This window comes from Xiphophorus maculatus, chromosome 19 (assembly GCF_002775205.1).
Source record: "Xiphophorus maculatus strain JP 163 A chromosome 19, X_maculatus-5.0-male, whole genome shotgun sequence".
Classification (NCBI taxonomy): Eukaryota; Metazoa; Chordata; class Actinopteri; order Cyprinodontiformes; family Poeciliidae; genus Xiphophorus; species Xiphophorus maculatus.
Window position 1 is genome coordinate 8,589,806 of NC_036461.1, and position 22,611 is coordinate 8,612,416.

The 22,611-nt window shown below is 38.8% G+C and overlaps 1 protein-coding gene across 3 annotated transcripts in view; it reads left to right on the forward strand.

Moving 5' to 3' along the window:
- Positions 1–22,611, forward strand: part of tmem63c (transmembrane protein 63C) — a 39,946-nt gene that overhangs the window by 11,970 nt on the left and 5,365 nt on the right. For all 3 annotated transcript variants that reach the window (XR_002754516.1, XM_023353205.1, XM_023353206.1), the window contains exons 2-17: positions 2,959–3,184; positions 7,819–7,898; positions 8,655–8,742; positions 10,834–10,871; positions 12,007–12,149; positions 13,318–13,369; positions 13,470–13,578; positions 17,946–18,019; positions 18,129–18,209; positions 18,281–18,401; positions 18,548–18,681; positions 18,794–18,916; positions 21,414–21,567; positions 21,648–21,754; positions 22,334–22,420; positions 22,542–22,607. Coding sequence is in view for 2 of the 3 variants with exons in the window: in XM_023353205.1 (XP_023208973.1) it covers positions 2,975–3,184; positions 7,819–7,898; positions 8,655–8,742; positions 10,834–10,871; positions 12,007–12,149; positions 13,318–13,369; positions 13,470–13,578; positions 17,946–18,019; positions 18,129–18,209; positions 18,281–18,401; positions 18,548–18,681; positions 18,794–18,916; positions 21,414–21,567; positions 21,648–21,754; positions 22,334–22,420; positions 22,542–22,607 (1,667 nt within the window). In the remaining variant the exon portion in view is untranslated. The remainder of the gene's footprint in view (positions 1–2,958; positions 3,185–7,818; positions 7,899–8,654; positions 8,743–10,833; positions 10,872–12,006; positions 12,150–13,317; positions 13,370–13,469; positions 13,579–17,945; positions 18,020–18,128; positions 18,210–18,280; positions 18,402–18,547; positions 18,682–18,793; positions 18,917–21,413; positions 21,568–21,647; positions 21,755–22,333; positions 22,421–22,541; positions 22,608–22,611) is intronic.

Below are 22,611 nucleotides of genomic sequence, written 5' to 3' on the forward strand. Positions count from 1 at the left end.
GACTCAATAAAATATATAAAATTAGGTTTAGCACTGTAAATAAAAAAACTTGTTTTATAATTTCCTCAATCCTTTCTAATGCTTCGTGTCTGTTTTGCTGCATTGAGAAGCATTTTTAGATTCAATACTGTCATACATAAGATGCTACATAGTGAGATTTACGTTACTTACTATTTAACCCTTCAGTGTTTTGAAATCAAGGTTTTTGATCACCACCAACTCAAAGTGTTCATGGCCAAGCTCACCGTAACATTAGCTGGTCAATAGGTGGCGCTGTTCACAAGCCTAAAAATTAACATTCAGTGAAAGTGTCAGAAAATCTAACAAAGTGGGGGGGTTGCCAAGGAATGGTCGGGACTACAATTCAGAGTGGTCGACTTCCTGAAATGTTTTAAGTACATGACATCAGTGTAAAAATTATATGAAGTATGTCACTTTCTGTTTGTGGGTGGAGCTAAAGTGTTCTAAAATTAGATGGTAAATTTGATTAACCTCAGTAAAAAATATTCTAAGAGTTGCCGTGAATAGATTTTGACATAATTTAGCATGTTATGGGAGGCTATATTGAATGCCAATATAACTCAAAGAAATATTTATGTTTGTCTTGGAGGATTCTATACGTTTACCAATTTTTAAATCTCGTCTTGAAAGTGGTGGAAAGTTAAAATAAACGCTTTTCCAACAGGCATTTGCACAGGCTTCAGTTATCAAGTTAAATTTATTAATGTATATGTGTAAACACTTGGAATTTCATATTTAGGTTAATTTAAAGTGTTTCTATGGAAACGACTCTATAGACTAGCTTGTTATAGATTTGCCTTCAGATGTGCCCACTGGGAATCTCCTTCCTGTCATCTCCACAGGGAGGTTCAGTATCTGAATATTGACTGTTTGCAATCCCATTTCTCAATAGGAGATGCGAAGGAGCTCACAGTGGAGCAGGAGGAGCCTCTTATTCTCTACTGTGTTGTATTTTTGTTCTTCTCTCCTTGATAAGCTCTCCTCCTACATTGTTTCTTCTGCTGGAGCTTCAGTTGCACAACAAATGCCAAGTTATAGTTCATTCTCAAAAGTATGGCAAACGCCCTTAGGAAGCGACGTCATTGTTTTAGTGATGAAACACGCCAACAGTTTGTTCAATAATAGGAGGCAGGCTTGAAGACCTTGAGTCACAATGTGCTAACTTGCAGGATTGAGATAGTTTTAGCTGACATTTACTGCTCCAGGGTGACCTGCGAATTTACTATGAAGAGCAATCTATATTTTCATTGTGAAATCTGATCTGATCTAGCTGATGTCATAACAGTCAAGTGAATTTGCTGTATTGATGCAGAGCTTTGTCTGAACTGTGCTGCTGCTCCATTGCCTCTGTTTATTCACTGAGGAAGGTACACAAGCCGGGCAGCTGTGGGTCGGTAATGTATTGATTGAAAGTGAGATTAGCATGTGCTGCTGGAGGACAGATGGTTCAGACCTCAGCTCTGTGGTCACGGCACTGACCAATGCATGCTCTGCAGGCTCTGACAACAAACTGTTAATACACTGAATATGTTTTCAGGCTTTCATAGCCTGAAATAGCTGACATAAAGAGCTAATGAGGACACAGTGTTTCTAGATTTTTCACCCTTGAGAATAAATTTTACTTTTCACAATGGCTGATTCACTTTTAAGAAATCACTGATCTTAAATTTGGGACTTTTACTGGGATCTCTTTTAATAGACCAGCGCATTATTTGTAAAGCATGTGGTTTGCAAAGTTTTTGACAAATGGGAATCTGCAAAATTATGAAGGAGTCACAATGTAATTAGGATTACAGCTATAAGTTTATTAGGGTGTGTCACACATATCTTTCTTTTACACTAGAAGCTCAATCAGACTGGATGGAGAAGCACTGTGAACTTGGACTTTATTTATGTCTGGACTTTGACTTGGCCGTTTTTGGATCTTTGAAATAAACCATTCCATTGTAACTCTGGCTGTTTGTTGAAGTCGATGTGCATCATTAGTTCAGACTTCCTACTTCCACATCTCTGCATGTCCGCTACCCTGCTTTGAACCTCCAAATGCCTTACTCTCTAACCTGTCTGATGTGTCTCATAGATTCAGATCAAATTGACTGAGGTTCCTTGTTTTATTGTTACAAAATGTGGAAAAACAGATTCTAACACCTGCTCGAGGTTAATAATCTGTTTTCTACTTTTAAATAACATCCTCTGTCTGTAACATTGTAAATGCTGGGGCGTGCTGTGGTGGCGCAGGGGGTTAGCACGCCCCACGTTTGGAGGCCTTAGTCCTCGACGCGGACGTCGCGGGTTTGACTCCCGGTCCCGACGACCTTTACCGCATGTCTTCTCCTCACCCTCCTTCCTGTCTGCCTACTGTACAAAAAAATACGAGCCACTAGCGCCGCAAAAACTCTTCGGAGAAAAAAATGGAAAAAAAACAAAAAAACATTGTAAATGCTGTATTTTTAGTAAGTGGTGCTTATTGGAGCATCTAGGTTTTACAATAGCCATCGCTGTGTAAGTCGGCATTTTATGTACTTGAAGGAGCTCTAGTTTAATTTGTTAAATAAAACGCCCAGCACAGCTCAGTTGCTGCTAACGGACCATGACGCTTAATGCTCTGGTACTAACTCCACTTACATAAAGTGCCACTTGCTAATTAAAAAAATCATTCACACTTTCACCACTTGTTACTAAACATCCCTTTTCGCTGTGACTAATCTATTGCATAAAAATATCTATTGTGCAGTTTGGTGAATATGTCTTTTGTGAATGATGGATTTTAATACATTTTTGAGTAAAGAATCTATGCTTTATTTATTTTTGTTATGAAATATTCTCCTGCAATATAAATGCATATTCATAAACTTCTTCTTGTCATTGCCTCACCTAAGTTAACACAAAAAGAAGAATGTGCATTTATGTCTACCTTTTGTCTGTCTCCTCTGTTAGATATGATCCAGTCCTGATGGAGTCGTCAGAGCTGTTGGAGACCAGGGCGCCCCCTGTGGCGCTGCGGCATGTTGAGCTGGATGTCTTGAGATTCCTGCAACCTTCGGCGGAGGAAAACAGCACAGCAGAGCAATGCTTCCGCTCTCACTCTCGCAACAGCGTCCTCCAGGGCCTGCCATTTGGTGGGGTGCCCACGGTCCTCTTCATAAATGCGGTGCTTTGGATGGTACAGACTCTCATACACTCTCACCAAGAAGTCTGTTCACTCATCTGTCCAATAGCAGCATTTCCTAGTGTTTTGAAAACTGGTGCTTTATGTAATATAACAAGTGGAAAACACTAATTTAATTCTACAGATGACCTATTATGCTTCCGTAAACAAGTTAGGATAGATCTGTGGGATGTTTGAAATATGCTCATTACATTTTTTGAACCAAATCATTGTTAGATAATGAGATTTTGGTCTGCTCAGTTCTGCCTATTTTGAGCATCTTTCAAAATGAGCTGTTTTAGGGTCCCTTGTCACTTTAAATCTAAATAAACTGCTGCTGGCCATGCTCCCACCTCAACAGCTTGCATCTCACGTGAAAATGGCTTCATAATTATACAACACCACATCTTCGAAAAGCAGAAGTAGAGCCACCTGCACAACCAACGAGAATGCATCAAGTGGTTTCTGAATAGTGAGTCAACAACAAAACACTTGTCTTTTCCAGCAGCCATTGTACAGCGCATACAGCGGTTAGATTAGCTGACTAAATGTGTTGGAGCTCTGCTTGGGTTGCTAGGTAACGGATCAGTGTCTGTCGAATGTGGCTTAACAGTTTAGAGGTTTTTGAAATGGTTCCTTTTCCAGACATCAAAAGTTATTAACTTATTGCCAAGAAACACAAGGGGGAGTTTTTAGGTGTTTGTGTTGTTTTTAGAAGCAGATGAGACCCAAATGTAAGAGGAAAAATCTACATTTTCCATAATAGATCCCCCTTGATATATGCAGTGGTGATAAAAATGGACAGACTGATAATACAACAAACAACTTCATATATATTTGGTTTGAATGCATTGTTTACAGTCTACCTAGTGTCAAAATTATACTTGTAGGGTCACATATATTCATACACCCCTACTAATATTTGGATAACTGACACTTATCAGGTTGCAGAGAGACAACTTAATTTTTGAAGAAATCAAAAAGCTTATATTTGACCAGTTACTCTATCAGAAATGGTGGAGCATTTTCAAATTGGATGGTCTGCTGGTATGGCTCACACTTTTAAGTATAATCCATAGATTTTTAATAGGATCGAAGTTTGGGCATTTTCAGAAGTGCCTAAGTTTTAACCTTCCAGCTGTTGTCTTGGGGTACTTACTGAATTTGGAAGTACTTTTTGGTCTTAATTATACTAAATGGAACTTGGTTATCATCTTACTGTCACTGATTATACAAGAGTTGATACATAATTATTTGATTTGGAAGCCTTGTCTTGACCCCTTCAAACATTTTTTATGTCAATGTGACCAAATAACCCAATATTTGTCTATTCTTACCAAAAAACATTGCTCTTGATTTTCTGGGAAGATATACATTTTACAGGTTTTCTTTATTGGCCAGTAACTGCTGAAAATTTATGGACTACCAACAAATAGTGTGCAGTCTCTTTGTTGTTTACTGAAGGCCCTTCATCCAAAGACTGATGTTTCCTGCTTGTAGGTTTCCATTTGATGGACTTTGGGATTTTTGTCTGTGAAAGGTGCTGGATAAATAAAATTGACCTACTCACTTTACTTCATAATGTTGAAATATTCATATAGGTTAGTAAAAAAATTGCCATCAGGTTCTGATCTTAGAGCTACCTGAATTCCTAGGAAATTTAGTTAGAGATCAGAAGCTACAGAACTGGTTATGGTGGCGTTAGAGTTAACAAACTGAGTTGAACAACGTGAGTTTCCATCACAGCAGTGACCAAGTCAGTCTGCTGGGAGACTTGGGAGACAGATTTGAGTTTCTGGCCTTTTCGAGGACTTGTCAAATGACTCGAAGAGTTAACAGAAATCACAGTTTCTGTTAACTGAAAATAATTTTATTTTTTAAAACATAATCAGAAGTAGAATTAATCTCTTTAAAACTCTTTAAATAAATTTGCCTTTGTCCACTGCTGCACCTTAGACAGATTTGACTGATAGCAATGTTTCTAAATATTGCTATATTTAGAAACATAGCAATATTTTGCTATGTTTGTTCACATATCACAAACAGACCAATGCAAGCAGACAAGAAGAGTGTGATGGATGAGCATAGTTTTGTTTTTGAGAAACCAATTTAGACTTTCTAATAGAGATCATGTGTTATTCCTCTGAGAGCTTCGCTTCTCGTCATTACGATGCTGCCATCACCACTCTCTGTGACCTTTAGCAACTAGGACGAAATCATGTCTGCATCGACTGCAGTGAGGCTCCACCCAACACTTTTGGAATATAATAGAAAACAAATATTGCATTTCCTAACGGTCCCTTGCAGTTTTAATATTGTGCATATTTTCAATATAATTTATGTCTCTAGTTTCAAATACAGAAATAAGATTTATGTCCCAGGGTAACAGTGCTTCGAAAAGTATTCACACACTTCAACTTCAACATTTGATCATGTTACAATTAAAAGGTCAATATATATTTTATGTGACTGCAAAAACGTAAAGTGGAAGGAAACATTTTCAACATTTATTACAAATATGACTCTGAAAAGTGTGGCATGTGTTTGTATTCAGCCCCTTTTACTCTGGTACCCCTAAATCAAATCCAATGCAATCTCCAACTAATTAATAAATGGAATCCATCTATGTGTAATGTATATTTAGACTGTTTAGAGAACATGGTGAAAAAACAGCATCATTAAAACCAAGTCAAAGGTAGAGCTTGGGAGGAGCTGCAGAGATTCACAGCTTAGGTGAAAGAATCTGTTGACAGGGGAGATGTAAACTTTGCACTCTATAATTCTGACCATAATAGAAGAACAAGAACAAATGCTCTATTAAAAAATAATGTAAAAAGGTCTTGTTTGAAGTTTGCCAGAAAATATGGTGACATAGCAAACGTGGGAAATTATTCTGAAAAAAGATTAGTGCAGAATTGATGCTCTTCTTTAGCAGAAATGGTGAAGTTAGTCAATGCTAAAGCTGGATGGATCTAAATGCAGGACAATCCAGGAAGAAAGAGCTTCACTGACTGCAAAAGAGATTGTGTCAGAAATTTATCTTCCAGCACAGCAGGATAACAACCATAAATATACAGCTAGAGCTACAACAGAGTGGCTTTAAGTATGTTCACGTGCTAGAATGGCCCAATCAAAGTCCAGTTGAGGATTGTGGCAAAACTATATGTCCAGACTCAACTACTTTGCAAAGACGAATGGGCCTCACATTTTTATTTGAGTCTCTAGATATCCAAAACTTCAGAAACAAACCCCAAAAGATTAATTGTAATTCTATGAAAAAAGCTTTTTCTATAACGTATTGATTCAGAGGGACTGAATGTAAATGCATGCCTCATATATGAGAGGCATCCATTTACATTCTGTAATCATGCACCCACTAGCCTTCCACCTTACAAATATGTCCTACTTTTTTGTTGGAATTTTGCATAAATCCCCCAAAATACACTTTAATGTGACATCATGTGAGCAAGTTTAGGTTTATGACAAAAGAGTTTCTAATTTTAACCCAGCTCCACTCAATTTGATCTGAGATTTTGGTCCCCATAATCATGTCCATAAACAGAAATGCAAATACATCACATTCTTGTCACACATGTCAAGTTAAATATACTTTTGGGAATCGAGTTTGTGCATTATTTACAAACACGGGTGTGCTGTTTCTGTTGCAGCTTTCCAGATAATAATAGACTTCCACTTGGAGCTGTCAGCCGGCTCAGTTCCACTGTCAGGCCTCGTCAGTCTTGATCTCCGCTCTCGATCAGCAGCCTCCATCTTTTAATTGGCTCATTTTATGACTGCTGGGTTGTCGAGCCAACAGAGAGGGTTCGAACGCCGTCTCCTAATGACAGGCATGAGTCAAAGTGTGTTTCCCTCCAGGTGACAGGAGGACGCCTCGGCATTAATCCCATCATCACACTGAATAAAATATGTGCGGGAGTTATAGAGGAGAACCACACTTCGAAACAGGAAAATGTTTAATGACAAGGGAGGAGAAAAGTACTAGGAGGATAAACGTTAGCCCATCATTCATCCAGGGGCCTCTGCCGTGCTTTCATTGCTTACAGATTGAATCATTCAACATTTATGGGTGCTTTTCTCCATTAACACAGCTGTCTAAATAGGCTCAGAAGAGGAGATGATTTAATGCTGCCATTAAAATCAAAAGCTCATCAGCACTTTTACTCAATTTGCACTCATCATCGTTCATCCATGACCTTTCAGTTATGTCCGTGGATACCACTTAACTCCACTTTTCAACTGTACTGAGTGAATAGGTTTTGTTTTTTAAAAACTGCTTGAGACAAACTGCTTGACATCCATTTGAGGTTATCCCGGTTTATTTTTTGCAGCTGACCACTCTGATCTGACATAGCTGCATGGCATGTGTTCATGCGTTCACGCTGACCCGGTTCTGATAGTTTCCAAGACAACCATACACGAGAAAGTACAGGGAAAAGGAGGATGGCTCTTTGTTGCTCCAACATGTCAAACGTTTGAATTTCCTGAATGCAAGATGGAGATTTTGGAGGCAGCGCCTTGGTCACACATTATGGAGACACTTGAGCCGGAGCTTATATGAACAAAGTGTTTGACTGAGGATATCTGATTTCCCAGAAGCTCTGAAATCATTTCCGTTTTTTGTGTTGCAGTTGTTATTGCTCATCTTTTCTTGTCTGAGGAAGGCTGCGTGGGACTACGGTCGTTTGGCTCTGGTTATGGAGAATGACAGGTAAATCCCTCATTCGCCACCCTAATCAGAAAAATCTGATATACTCTGCAGCCTGAGGCTCGTCCAAATGTTCAAGATGGGAGAAATTGTGCTCAGTGGAACGGCTCCCTCTGCTGCCAGACAAAGATGGCACATGCAGTCCTTTACTATACTGTATAATTTTAGAATAAGGTGCTTTGGAGTTTTTCAAATATGGGGGTACTGAAGTAGTATCTTTTAGTTGTATATTCATCTTTTGTGTTTCTTCACTGTAAGTGAAAATTAAATGGATTTTTATATTTTATTTATTCTCTTTTAATTGGTAATATTAAACATGCCCAGGATTATTTTTACCATAATGAGGTGATCGACATGTGCAGTGTTCCCACTGTTCAGTCAGTATTTGGAGGATGATTTAAAGTTGTGGAGTGAGTCTGCTCTGTGGGTTTTCTTGCTCATTCAGCACCCTACATCGTGGGTTTGATTAATCCTGTCTGACCGGTGGACGCTTCACAGTTCGAGCAGGCAGGCAGCATCTGTGCATTTTGCCAAGCGGCCCTTCTTTAATGTAATTGAATCATGCTGCCTAATTTGACATTCAGCTGAATAGTCAATGGTGAAGCCTAAGGATTGATATCCACTTACTTTGTCACATGCTTGTTTTTGATGTCCTCCAGACTCCAAAGCCCATGGCAATTAATGTTTGTTTATTTGGGGCAATGATAGGTCATAAGTGACAGTTAAACATGTTGTTTTGTTCCGTCTTGTCCCCTTTAGTCTTACATCCCTGTTTTATGGAGAACCGAGTGAAAAAGAAAAATCTCCCTCAGAGTCCAGCCCCTCCGACTCTGAGACAAAGGACATGGTAAGTTTTAGAGCTATTGACCATGATGAAGCTAAAACCAAATGACCCATTTTATTTGAGAAAACATAACCTCAGAAGTCACTTAATTTATTAAAGATTATTGAAAAGCTTTTTCATGGTAACAAGAGAGGCCATAATTACCATCTAAAAAGTTATTGCTGGGTGGCTAAATGAATGCTTTATTTTGTTTGTTTTACACTTTTCTTTGTTTCATTAATAACAGGAACAATATAAAAACAGATTTAGTTCAGCAGCGCAACAAAAAGTGTGCGTGTGTATTTTTAAAGGTTTAAAGGGTTTCTATTTTAAATTATTTTTATGGCAAAAGCCCTAAACTTAAATGTTTTTATGTGGATTTTATGAGAGACACCAACAATAAGAAGTGCATCATTTTGAAGCAATAAGAACTTTTATATTTTCCAAAGTGTGTTGCTTGTTAAAATAAGAAAAACTCCATAATCACACATTCCAGGATAATTAGAGATGCGGGTCACATGGAACCTGTTTCCATCAGCTTTTCACATCTAGATTTCTTTCAACATCAACTTTTACGTCTTCCCAAAAATTCTCAAATAACATTTTCTCTAAACCTTTTCCATCCTAACACATGAATATGCTTTGATCTCATCGGTACATTGTAGCTCTGACTGCATAGTTTAGGCTGTTGTCCAGCTGGATTTTAACTCCAGCACATTCCTGCATTTAGCACCATTTATCTTACAAATCAACCCCTATCGCCTTCCCTGTCACTGTTGAAGAAAAGTATCCACACAGCAGTATGGTACCTCCACCATGTCTAACTGTGGGGATGATATTCTTAGGCTGATTTGTAGTGTTAGTTTTCACATACAGCATTTTGCATGTAGGTAAAAAGTTTAAGTTTGATCTTATCTAACAGGAAGTGGTTCCACATTTATGCCGAGTGCTGAAATGTATAAATCCTGGGATAACATTTTTAACCCAACCTGGCTTTAAACTTCTCCACAACTTTCTTCCTGTTCTGTCTGTTCCTTGATGTTTATGATTCTTTTTGTTCACTAATGAACAAAAACAACTGGTGTAATCTGGATTTAAAAATTTTCCCCTTAACAGGAAGAAACTGCAGCAGAACCAGAACCTGGCTCAGTATGAGCAGCCATCTGCTACAACAAACTGGGAAGTCAAGAAAAAAAGTTATTTTTTATAAATATAAGTTCTAGAGGTTTTTAATTGCTCAAATAAGCTTCTAATTGCTTTTTACCCAGCATGCATAGTGTTTTAAAACATGGAACCACAATTATGGACAGTTTCCATCTGTGAATCACTGCACATTTGACCATCTATTTAGTGTTTTAAAATTTGAATTGTACAAATGCAGGTTAAAAATATATATGTTCTCACTCTTCCATGAACTTGTGTTAGTTGGCAGAAGGTCATGGACACCATCCAATGACAAATTGAACCCTATCAGATCATCACGAGTGTGAAAGTATAGCAGCAAGTTGATGCTTATAAGGTAGTAAAGGCCTGTTTTCCTACTGCACCACTATCTTTGAGTCAGTAAAACTATAATTAGGGTAAACAAATGTGATAGAATGAGGGGGAGACTAGTGGAGTCCAGCCATCATCACCCTGCACAATATTTTTAAGAAATACTATCATTACCAATACCAAAGATACTGCACAGACAACCAGTCTCACACAGGTTTATTTACAGTAAACCAATGTGTCACTGTTAATTTGCTGAATCTATTTTCAAGCCTAAAAACTGCTGCATGCTGAGTTTTTCATAATGAGGCCCGGTTTGCCCAAGATGGCGTGGCCCCAACTGTTTGGATCGTGACTCAGCCGAACTGTCTATGACTCCCCATGACACCTGTGTGACAGACTGAAGTCACTCCCTGCCTGTTTATAACACTGTAAGTCGAAGAATCAGACAGGAGTCAGAGGCCTGTGCCCACACAGAGCCGAGGCGGCAGTAAACTGATTACAGCGCCAGCCTAGACCCATTAAATCTCCGTGTCACCCTGCAGTCCTCATGCAGAGTCCCCGCATGTTGCCACATGTAGCGTGTTGTTTATCATCTGTTTTGTTATTCTCTTCTCATTCCAGGGCTTCTGCTCGTGGCTTTCATCTCTTTACCATATGAAGTAAGTTAAGACACAGAAGTTTGTTCTGAAATTATTTTCATACCCTTCTAATCTCAGCTGATGTCACCATCCAACGTAAAGTCTAGGTTACAGCTCTTTTAGCAGCTCAGTAACCCTAGCTGGGTTTATGTGGCTTTCTGCTGGATGTTTGCATTAACTCAAGGCTGACTGCACATGGCTGTTTTAGCCTGTAAAATGGTTCTTTTAATGGTATCCATGGTTTCCATAGTATTGTGGTGGCGTTTGGGTGCTGCTGTTTTTAGCTCACATGTCAACGGCTCACCCAGGGATCTCCAGGGAAAAGCAAACCCACCCTGAAAGCTCACAATGTGTGGGCTGCATTCAAACCAGAACACACTGCTTACCTCTTCTTCCTGAACTTCCTGCCCAGGAATCTCTATGTTTTAGCTTTAATATTACAACCAGTGTTTTACTCATATTGACTTTGAAGCTGCAGAGTTCATGTTTATTAAGCACTAAACTTAGGTTAAACTGTTGTTGTTTTTGTCCTGAGGGCCAAAATAGTCAAATAAAAAGCACTTGCAGGCCCTTTTTGTCTTATTAAATGCAAAACATTGTGTGACATTTATCGTATCTGCTCAAATAATAAGACTGCAACTTTCAAGATTTTATTGAAGCAAACAAAATAGCTGGATTTTTTTAAATGCAAACCATAAAACGGGTTTTTTCTTGATTATTTTTATTTTCATGTTTTTAATGCGGGTTGATTGTTTTCTCAGCCCAAGTCTGGGTAAGAGTTGTTGGATGTTTGTGGTCTTATGATACCAAATTACGACAAATGCAAATATCTGGACAATGACAAAGAAACTTTTTTATTTTATTTGTCTGTGAAATTTGTCAATCTTAAAGAAATAAAAGAAATATTCTTCACCTGTGTTTATAGATCATATTTGCCTGTCAGACCAAAACCTTAGATTGAGCTGAAAAGCAATCCTTTACTCATTTGTCAAACCTGGACTGTAAACTAATTGTTTTTTTTTATCCTTAAAACATGAATTTGGCCATGTGAGAACTTCATCTTTGTTAACTCAGAAACAGTTTCAAGAACTTGCTTTCAGTTCTGAAAAGTGTATATTTTGGATAGGCATTTCATCCATATATTTTATGTGTGCAGGGATGAGGAGATCCGCAGTAAATGCGGCATCGACGCAGTCACGTACCTGTCCTTCCAGCGCCACATAATGCTGCTCATGACGGTGGTTTCCCTGCTCTCCTTGGCTGTAATCCTGCCGGTCAACTTCTCCGGGAACCTCCAGGGTACGATGGGTTTTTAGGCAATTATGCAAGGAACGCTGTACATCACCCTAAACGCACCATTCCCACCATAAAACATTGACGTAGCAGCTGTGGAAAATTCTTCAGCAGCTGGTCAGAATTAATGGGAAGGTGGATGATGTTAAATGTAGGGCAACCCTAGAGGAAAACCTAATGGAGGATGAAAAAAGATTTGAGACTAAGGGTGGAGGGGTTTCTTTTTAACTGCAAAAGTACTCTAAACATATAGCTAGAGTAGCAAAGGGCAGATTCTGATTAAAGTATACCCATGTATTAGAATGAGTCAAAAGCTCAAACCTAAATTCAACTTTCTTTGGTAAAATTGTTGCTGAAAGGTTCTCTCTCCATCAAATTTCACTGAATGTTATCATTTTATTAGCATAAATTCCAGTTTCTACATGTGACTCACCCCTAAAACATAATTGCAGTGACATGGCTGACTCAGAAGATTGAAGGAAAATGCAGGTCACCCTTCTCAGATTTTTATTTGTAAAATTTGATAACCATGTATCTACTTCCTTCGTCTTCAGAATTGGGGGGCTATTTTGTGTCTTATCACGTAAAATCCCAGTAAAATACATGTAAGCTTGTGGTTGTAACAGGACAAAATGTGGAAAAGTTAAAGTGAGGATTAAAACTTAAAATAAAGATCCTGCTCTATATATATAATCTAAGGCTTTTGACATGCTGGTGAGAAGGCAACCCAGGCTAGAATAGAAATGGCTTAATTTCCTATTGGTCCACACAGGCAGGTGTTAGGAGCGGGCTGAAGCGCATAACCAGCTGCTAAATAGCAACAGAAATCCTTTCTGGCAGCTGTGTGTTTATTTTGTAGGAAGCACAACAGGATGAAGGCAGGGACCTTTTATGGGTTCTGTGGGGAACTGAGCTGGTTTCTACTAGCTGTCGTCTTATGGACTGATGTGTCACCCTCTGTTAAATAAACTATCGCAGGCTGCCATAGCAATGGCAAACAAAGGTTGGCCCAAATTAAACCAGACATGGCTGACGTGAGGACATTGTGTAAAATTCATATAGCTGAACATGAGTTTGCTTTAATTGCACCTCTCCCTCTAGACAAGAGTGGTGGGATTTTCCTTTTAAGCTATGACAAAATTGAAATGTATGTCATGTGGCATTATTTCTACAGGAAACAGTCCCGAGGACTTTGGAAGAACAACACTTGCTAATGTTAGCGCAAAGTAAGTGAGAGACAACATGGATGACATCACACCTCATGAAACAAACCAGAGGTATTAAAAAAAGTATTTGTAACTGTTGTGTTATTTGTGTGCTTCAAAGGGACAGCTTTCTTTGGCTGCACAGCGTCTTTGCTCTGGTGTACTTTATCATCACTGTGCTGTCCATGGCTCACCACTCTGCAAGGCTGGAACACAGAGATGATGAAAAGGTCTGTCAGCATCACATCACATCAATCCCTACAAGAAAACCACTTCCCCTCTGTGCCTTCATTTGTATTTTACACCTACCTAAATGGAAGACATAGACTTAGCTTGCTTTCAATGTAATCTGAGATATTAACTTATGTTATGTACCAGCAACCTTCATAAAACATTTAGTTTTATATTGTTTTAAAATTAGCCTAAAGTAGTTATTATGTATATTTCTCAGGATATATTTGGAATCGACATAAAATGTGCACTCAAATTAGAGATTACAAGAACAATCAATGTCAAGAAAAAACAAAATCAAGAATTAGTTATTTTTTACTTCAAATTTTCTTTTCTTACTCTCCCCATCATTCATTAATTAGTGGTCCATCTTGCCCTTTATCTAATGATGGCATGCAAACAGCTGTTGGTGTAATCACAAAAAGGCGGTCACTGCTTCTTGCAGGGTGACATTTTTTTGTCTGAAGTTTACATGTTGCAGGTAGAGACATCTAGCTGTACATGTGTTATTGTGCATCTGTTTGCAGCCATTTTCATGTGCAAGTGTAGACATTGACTTTGCGGTCATGGCCAGCAACATCTTATTTGGGTGTAAAGGGACAAGAAGGCCCTAAACAGTTCATTGTGAAATGAGATCAAAATCAGCAGAACTGACCAGACTAAAATTTGATTATCTAGGAATGATTTTGTCCAAACCTGTTAATTATAGCAGAATAGGTCACCTTTAAGCTCTGAGAAAACTACAGAGGGGGTCAGATCTAGCTCCAACATAGGCCTACTTCATAGATTTCTAAACCCTTTCAGGGTCTGATTTTACCAAGCACCTCCTGTTTATGTTTTTTCATGTTACTCCATGGTGGGGAGTTCTTGTTGGTGACCAGGAAAGAGTGCGTATTGTGCTTGTCTACTCTTTTTAAGAAGATGTTTCTGTCTATTCCTTTTCATAGGAAGGTTACATTTGTGTTCCTGCTGAGTATTGATGATTGCTCCGTTTTTGTTCAGAGGCAGCTTTTGTTTGGTTTAATGGTTTCATTTACGTTCTATGAATATTGTTGAAACTGATTTTACTCTAGTTTGAGGAGTAAGGGTGTTGCTTGTTTCTCATTTCAAGAAGCTCAAGTCATTATTTTTATTACTAAACTCTTATTTTTGCTACATTCCTTCTGCCTTTTTATTCTTCCCATTGTTTATTGTTACATTCCCTCATCTCCTGGACAGCATCTGGAGATGTAACAAGTGGGGGCTCGTCCAGGATCTTTTGAATGAAAAGTGTTTTTAGAACCACTCATGTGGTGGGATGAGTAATCCAGTTTGCTTTGTGTCCTTTTTTGTTTTCTGAGTGATAGGTATTTTCTCAACCTATAGAAAGAACCACAGACAACATTATTTAGTTTTCAACCAAATTCTTTCAAGAATTGAGAAGGCACCTACAAGCTCCTACAAGTTGATCTCCTTGAGTTCTGCCATTCTGCTGCAGAACTTGTCTTTTTATTAGCAGAGAAAGAGAGTGATCTTAACAAAAAGGGGGGCTACCCTGATAACAAGGAAGGAAAACATAAACTAAATTCTACACACAGACAATTAGAGGCAACTAAGGAGTATCTCAGGAAGTTCTTCTAAAGAAGCACCTGCAAAAACATGCTTGAGGTCAAGGAAAAGTTAGTTATGTCTTACACACAATTTAACAAGTTCTTCCTCTCTGGGGTGAGAACACTAAACCTTAAAATAAAAAACAACTAGTAATATAAAACTACTAATGTAAGAAAGATAATAATTCTAACACTGAGGTAAGGTGGTTATTGATGTGGTAGGATAGAGGGGGCTCACTGGATCCAACAGTCCTATGTTTGGATTGGTCCGTGTGGTTTCCTTTCTTTTTTAAATTTTGGCTGACACATCATAATGAGCGTTAGTTATTGTGGCTCTGTAAAACAATTGTTTTCTGGTTCAAGTAAACAAGGTATCATTTGACCTGAATGAGTTTGTGGCAAGCTGGATGAATGCATGAAAACAGATTTGAGCGTGAACTATTGTTGCTGAACATTTGTTGTCACAAGGTGGTGTTTATTTACCCTGATGTTGATGAAAGATCTTGGGTTAATGCAGAGGATGGAGATCCATCTGTGCCTGCCTCGGGGAGGGCACATGAACCTGTGGTTGAGAGTAAAACTCCTGCCAGGAGTGTGAATGAGGAGGGTTAACCGGTCACTCTGTCACGTTACGATCTGTTCTCTGTGGAGTCATCAGTGGGTTCCCGTTTAAAGGCACAGTTAAAGCTAAGGTTGGCCCGATTTCATTTGGAGAAAGAAGAAAGAGAATGAGAGTTCCAGTTTTGAAGAAAGTTGGAGTTGACGCGGCTTGAAGCTAAAACAACTATAGAACTTTGTGAACCAGAACTAAGAAAATCCTCAGTTCCTCTTCTTTTAATGAAGGTTTGGCAACCGTAGAGGGAATGTTTGACGTCAGTAAACACATCTCATTAGTTCCAGTGTTCCGTGAGATAGAAGTTGAAAGTTATTTTGAAGTTTTGAATGAATTGGAATGGCCTTAAACTAGCCACAGGATGTGAGGGCTGTACTTGAATCTAAACAGGTGTTGTCTCATTCATTTTCATTTCCACACCAGGATCACGGATGTCCTTAAATGCATTCTGCCAGTTGTGTGGATAAAACTACTTTGCAAATTGTTAAAATATGTTGACTTTCTCTGCAATTAAATGAGTACAGCTTAAAATGAAAGAATTACAATATATGCAAATAAAAACTTTTTTGATTTTATGTAAAATAATATTTAAGCACATACCTGCTGTCTTGAAGTTCCATTTATGTGGCCAGATTTTACCCGTGGGCCTGGAGTTTGACACATGATCTAAACCAACAGGCTCAATAAACTTGTGCTGTATTATTTTCTAAGGATAGTTTGTTATGCAGCAAAATGAAAGTTGCCATTTTGAGATCGTATGAGTTAGTGCCAGAGGCTTTCAGGAAGCGTTCTCACCAAAGTTTTTCTACCGATGGTTGTCCTGTCAAGTGAAAGATGTTGATTCTCTCCAGGAGTTAATGTTCAGATAGACTGATCGAATAGTGGTTTATCTAAATGAGCAAAAAGTAACCACTTTAAAAGAAGCAGTGATTCTTGCAGGTGAGTTTTTCTTGACTCATCAAATCGCCCTTAGAAGCTTTGATTTCATCCAGATAAAGCCAGAAGTGTGATGGTTTCTAATGCCGCTGTTTTTTCTATTTTCCCTTTGACAAAGTCTGAGAATAAATGTTTCTTCTGTCTGAAACCACATAATCTCACAGCTGATTGTGATGCATATAAATGTAAACAACTAAGATCCTGCTGTGAAGCATGGAACAGGAAGCAGGATCTGACCAGATCACATACTCCACCTTGATCTCTACACGGTATCAGAGAGTGCTTGAGGAAAACTCAAGATCATCTCTAAACAACAAAACCAGCATGAAGTAGAACAGGACCACGCAAAATGACAATGACCCAAAATCCACCCACAACTGATTGAAATAATAATAATAATCAGTCAAAGCCCAGATCTTACACCCACCAAGACGGGGAGCGACTTGAACTTGGCAAGAAATCCCTCAAGTTCAAGTTTATTTGTACAGAACATTTCTGCAACAAGAAATTTCAAAGTTCTATACACCATAAAACATAATATAGTCACCAATGGGGAAACAAGCAATAAACACTACATTTGATCAAAATCATCAATACACATAAAATATGTTCATAAATTTTCCACCTACTCTAAACAGGTGGGGTTTTAGCCTTGATTTAAAGAAACTCAGTGTTTCTGCAGTTTTGCAGTTTTCTGGCAGTTTGTTCCAGATTTGTGGTACATATAAGTTGAAAGTTTAGTTCTGGTTCTGGGCATGCAGAGCAGAATAGAACCAAAAGACCAGAGAGGTCGATACGACGACAACGTCTTGAATGTATTTTGGTGCTATGTTGTTCAGTAATTTATAAACTAACAAAAGTATTTTAAAGTCTATTCTCTGAGCTACAGGGAAGCAGTGTAAGAACTTTAGAACCTCAGACATCTTACAACTTAAACGGTCTTGATTTGGTAGCTGAGAGAGCAACTTTTCCTCAGATGCAATTCTTTTCAAAGACCGTCATAAACTAAACAGTTAAAGAAGTAAGGTAATAAAAATGTTTGCATTTCAATTAGAAAAGAATATATAAGTTTATGAATGCTATTTGGCAGTACAGCTCTATTTTTATAGTTTTCTTTAAATCTAAAAATCTTAGAAGAATTTATGTATGGCAGCATTTTAATTCTCTGTACCAAATATAATTTTTATGGTACATTTTCTCCAAAATGGGTGTGTGTTTCATGTTGCAGGGTTCCAGGACGCTGATGATCACCTCCATTCCCAGAGAGATCTCAGACCCGGGACTCATCACCAAGCACTTCCAGTACTCATTTTTCTTCTCTAGTTTCTTGTTAGGTCAATGTAAATCCTTTATTATGTTTATCAGTTAGCTCTCCAGGAGGAATAATCAATTTTAAACCTTCACCCACCAGCGAGGCCTACCCCAGCTGCACAGTCACCGACATCCGCTTCTGCTTTGATGTTCACAAACTGATGAAGCTGGACTTAGAGAGGTACAGTCAACTTTCCTCGACTCAGATGGCGTCTCTTGAAAGTGGAGTAACACGTTCTGTGTGTCCTGCAGGCGAAAAGCAATGAAAGGCAGGCTGTATTTTGCAACAAAGGCCCAAAAAGATGGGAAGGTCATGATCACGACCCATCCTTGTGCTCAGATATTCTGTTGCGACATATGTGGTTTTGAAAAGGTAGGTTGGATGAACATTAACTGTACTGTCTCCATTGCATAGGAAGAGTTTTACCACTGGATGGCACTGCAATGCAAAAGTATAAGCCATAGCAGTGCTAAACGTGGTAAAAAGCTTTCTGAAGTTTGAAGTATTATTTTCTGCAGGTGGATGCAGAACAGTACTACAGCGAATTGGAGGAGAAGTGCACAGATGAGTTTAATGCGGAGAAGCAGCGGATCACCATGAAGAGGCTGGGTATAGCCTTTGTGACTCTCAGAGACGAGAGGATGACGGCTGTGTGAGTAATCAGCAGTATGACCCAGAGCTCCTCTCATCAGCGGGGAGGGATTGCGATGTTCAGGCTCTCCTTACTGTTGTTGTAAATCATGAAGTCTTCATTTGTTTTCCAGCATTGTGAAGGACTACAGTCGCGTGCGTTGCCGCAGCAGACCCCAGCAGTCCAGCATCACAACTGTGGTGCAGTCACAGAGGTGGGGCATCAGCTACGCACCTGCTCCAAGTGACATCATCTGGTTTGTATCAGAAATACAAAACACAGTTTTTCACAAAGCCTCAAGTTGCAACCACAAACTTGTACTCTATGGTGATTTTATATGTGACAGCCCAACAAAACTTTTCCTTGAAGTTTTTATGTAAAAACTTCAATCAGAGGAAGATTTTTATAAAAACCTTGAAGAGTTTTTGTATATAAAAAAACTTCCCCTGGTTGGTAGTGTCCACCTGTGTGTGTAAATCAATCTTGGTATAAATACAGCTCTTCAGAAAAGAATTCATATGTGTTTTAGTGAAGAAACAGCATCACGAGAATAAAGGAACACCACAGGCAAATCACAGAGAAAGCTGTGTAGAAAATTAAAGCAGAGTTGGGTAATAAAACTAAATCTGAAGCTTTAAACATCTGTTAGAGAATGCTGTTCAACCCATTATCTGAAAATTGCAACCTTACCACATGGATATCCACCTAAAATGGCTAAATTGAGCAGTAAATAGAGAAGTAACCAAAAATGCTTCAGTGATCCACAACTCGGGTAGAATAATCTCCTGACAACTCTATAAAACTGACTTTGCATTTAAAAGCCACAGTAGAAAGAAAGCTATAAGAAATCCCACTTGCACTAAATTTAAACTTTGTAGACCAGTGGTCCCCAACCTTTTTAGTACCACAGACCGGTCAAGACTTCGCAAATTTGCTGTGTCTGGGAGGGTGGAGGAGGTGCGTGGCACCGATGCTGTTGCTGCTGTTTCTAAATCATTCTACTGCTTGTTGGCACTCAAGACGTAACCGACAGAATCCGGTTAAAGGAAAATAAAAGATCCTCAATACTCGATAAATAAAACGGAAGTATTTAATTATTTCTTGCACGGCCCGATACCAATTGGTCCACGGACCGGTACGGGTCCGCAGCCCGGGGGTTGGGGACCACTGTTGTAGACTACATGCAAAATCATATGTGTAGCAGAAAACTAAGTCAGTACCTCAACTTGAACACACTATTCATATCATAAAAGATGTTGGTGGCAGCATCATGTGGTAATAGACTTCTTCAGCAAGGCTAGGCCACTTGGTCAGGATTATTCAGTAGATGGATGGAGCTAAATGTATGGCAATCCTGTAAGAAAAGCTGTTAGAGGTTGCAAGAGATTTAAGACTGTGGGTTGGAGGCTCATTTTCCACAAGGACAACTTGAAACGTCCAAATTCAATCCAACTGAGTGTGATCTACAGTATTTTCCAAAAACCGCAGTCTTTACTTAGTTGATACATTCCCACAAAAACATTTGTAGCTCTGAAGGGGCAAAAAAAAAAATTCATGGAGTGACTGAAAGTGGCTGAATATAAATGCACACCCCACTTTTTGTGTGGCCTTGTCAGTGTTGCTCTTACAAAACCAAAAAGAAAATGTTTTTGATTACAAATGCAATAAGAAATGGTCATTTTAGGAGTTTTTCTGTAAATTCTTATGCAAAATCTGCTTTTAATATCAAACTATGTTACCTATCTTTCTTAATCTTCTATATTTATATAAACGGCTCACCTCATTCTACATTTTTTCTTTTGTAATAGTTGATTCATTTTGTTCTAAATTTGAAACTAGAAATAAATGTGTGTTTCATTTTGATAAGAGTTCATAATAAAACATTTTGCATATAGAAAATTAGTTTTAGGCAAGTTTTATCTTCTAGCAGCAGGGGCAGTCGTGGCTTTTTGAATGGAAAACATGGTTGGCCTCTGGTCTGTGACATAAAATCCTAATCAAATGCACTGACATTTTTGATATTGTTATGTCAGATAAAATGCAAACAAAAAAGTAAACTGGAGGTCAAAAAGATTTAATTTCAGCTCTTGGTAGAACACAGAGCTGCCAGCATCCCACATCAATATTACCATAATCTGCACCACAAAGGTTTACAAATCACACTTTATCCTTTTATCTGCCTTCATCTGTTCTCTGTAACCTTTTTTATTGTGTGCAACTCTCAGCGCATGGCAGTGTAGTCGTCATGCATCGTTCTTTTATACGGTTCTCACTGGGACAGTACGAACCGTATAAACCCTTCACGACATAAACTCAGTCGCAGCACAGCAGATGTCCAACCTGCATGTCTTCTCACTGTGGGAAGAAACTGGAGCACTCAAAGGAAAACCACAACAACACAGTTCTTAAGTCTAACACCTAATTTTCAGTGTCTCTCTCACGCAATTTGGAGACATTACCCCATAATCAGGCCTGACATTTTTGGCATATTTGGGACTCTGGGAAAGAAAAGTGAATCATCTGAAATGCGATCATCTCCGCTGCCAGTCTTTGGATTTGGAAAACTGTCTTTTTAGATGCACAGTCATGAAGATGATCTAAGGAGGTGGTAAATATAATGTCTGTGAATGTGACAGGACCAATGCTGAGCTGTGCTTCCAAAACATCTTTGAAATTAAGCTGGTTATTTAGGAACAGAGTCGACATTTCTGCTCTTTCTCTCAAACTAAAGCTCTACATCTTTACATCTCCAGGGAAAACCTGGCTGTCTGCGGCTCTCGCTGGTGGCTGCGATGCGTCCTCCTTAACATCCTCCTCTTTCTGCTGCTCTTCTTCTTCACCACTCCTGCCATCATTGTGAACACCATGGACAAGTTCAACGTCACGCAGCCCGTGGAAAGTTTGAGGGTCGGTGTTTTAAAGTACTTCAGAGCTTTGCTTCAGACTTCTTGGATCATGTTGAATAACCACGCTCGTCTCCTTCACAGAGCCCGATCATCACCCAGTTCTTTCCAACCTTCCTGCTCTGGGTCTTCTCAGTACTCCTGCCTTTCATCGTCTATTACTCTGCCTTCTTCGAGTCCCACTGGACAAGGTACTCACCCTGCTCTCAACTTTCTTTTTCTCCTCTTCTAAATTGGACTTTCTGCTCCTTGTCTTCTTCCAACAGGCCCTTCATCTGTATCTGCTTGTTCTTTCAACTCCTTTCATTTATTATTTATCTTTCTTTTACCCTCTTGGATTTTTTTTCTACTCTCTCCCTCCTTTTCACTGTCACTCTGCCTGCACTGTTATTCTGGGCAGGTTGTCATAGAGATCTTCATGAGAGAATAATGAGATGCACTGTAGTCGCCATGCGCCATTTTTTTTTTTTTTTTTTTTCCGTGCACGGGGACTTGCTGAAAGAGGAGCAGAACAACCGCGTGTTGGAAGAAAACCTTCATGCTGCACCTATGAGCACCGTTTCTTTACATAACCGCCCACACAAACGTTTGTGTGCAGGCGTGATATGTGAAGGAGCGAATGCAAATCAACTGTTTACTGGAGGGAAAAGTGCAGAATGAGTCTACCAGAATTATAACATGTAGACAGAGCTGAATGTACATTTCTAAATGTATTCATCATTTATGCTTTTTATTTTTTTGACTCATTGTACACTGGTGTAATGTCTCAGATCGGTTGAGAACCAAGTGACGATGCACAAGTGTTTTTTGCTGCTGGTCTTCATGGTGATCATCCTCCCCTCACTTGGTCTGTTCAGGTAAAATTCCAACAAAAACACAAGTTTATCTATTTGGTTTTTTTGTTGTTTTTTTAGAAATCTTTCACTATATCACATGTTTTATGTCTGCTTATGTCCTGATTTCATACATTTCTTGCAGTCTTGACCTCTTCTTCACTTGGTTGTTTGACATCATCTTTCTGGATGAGAAAGAGATCAAATTCCAGTGA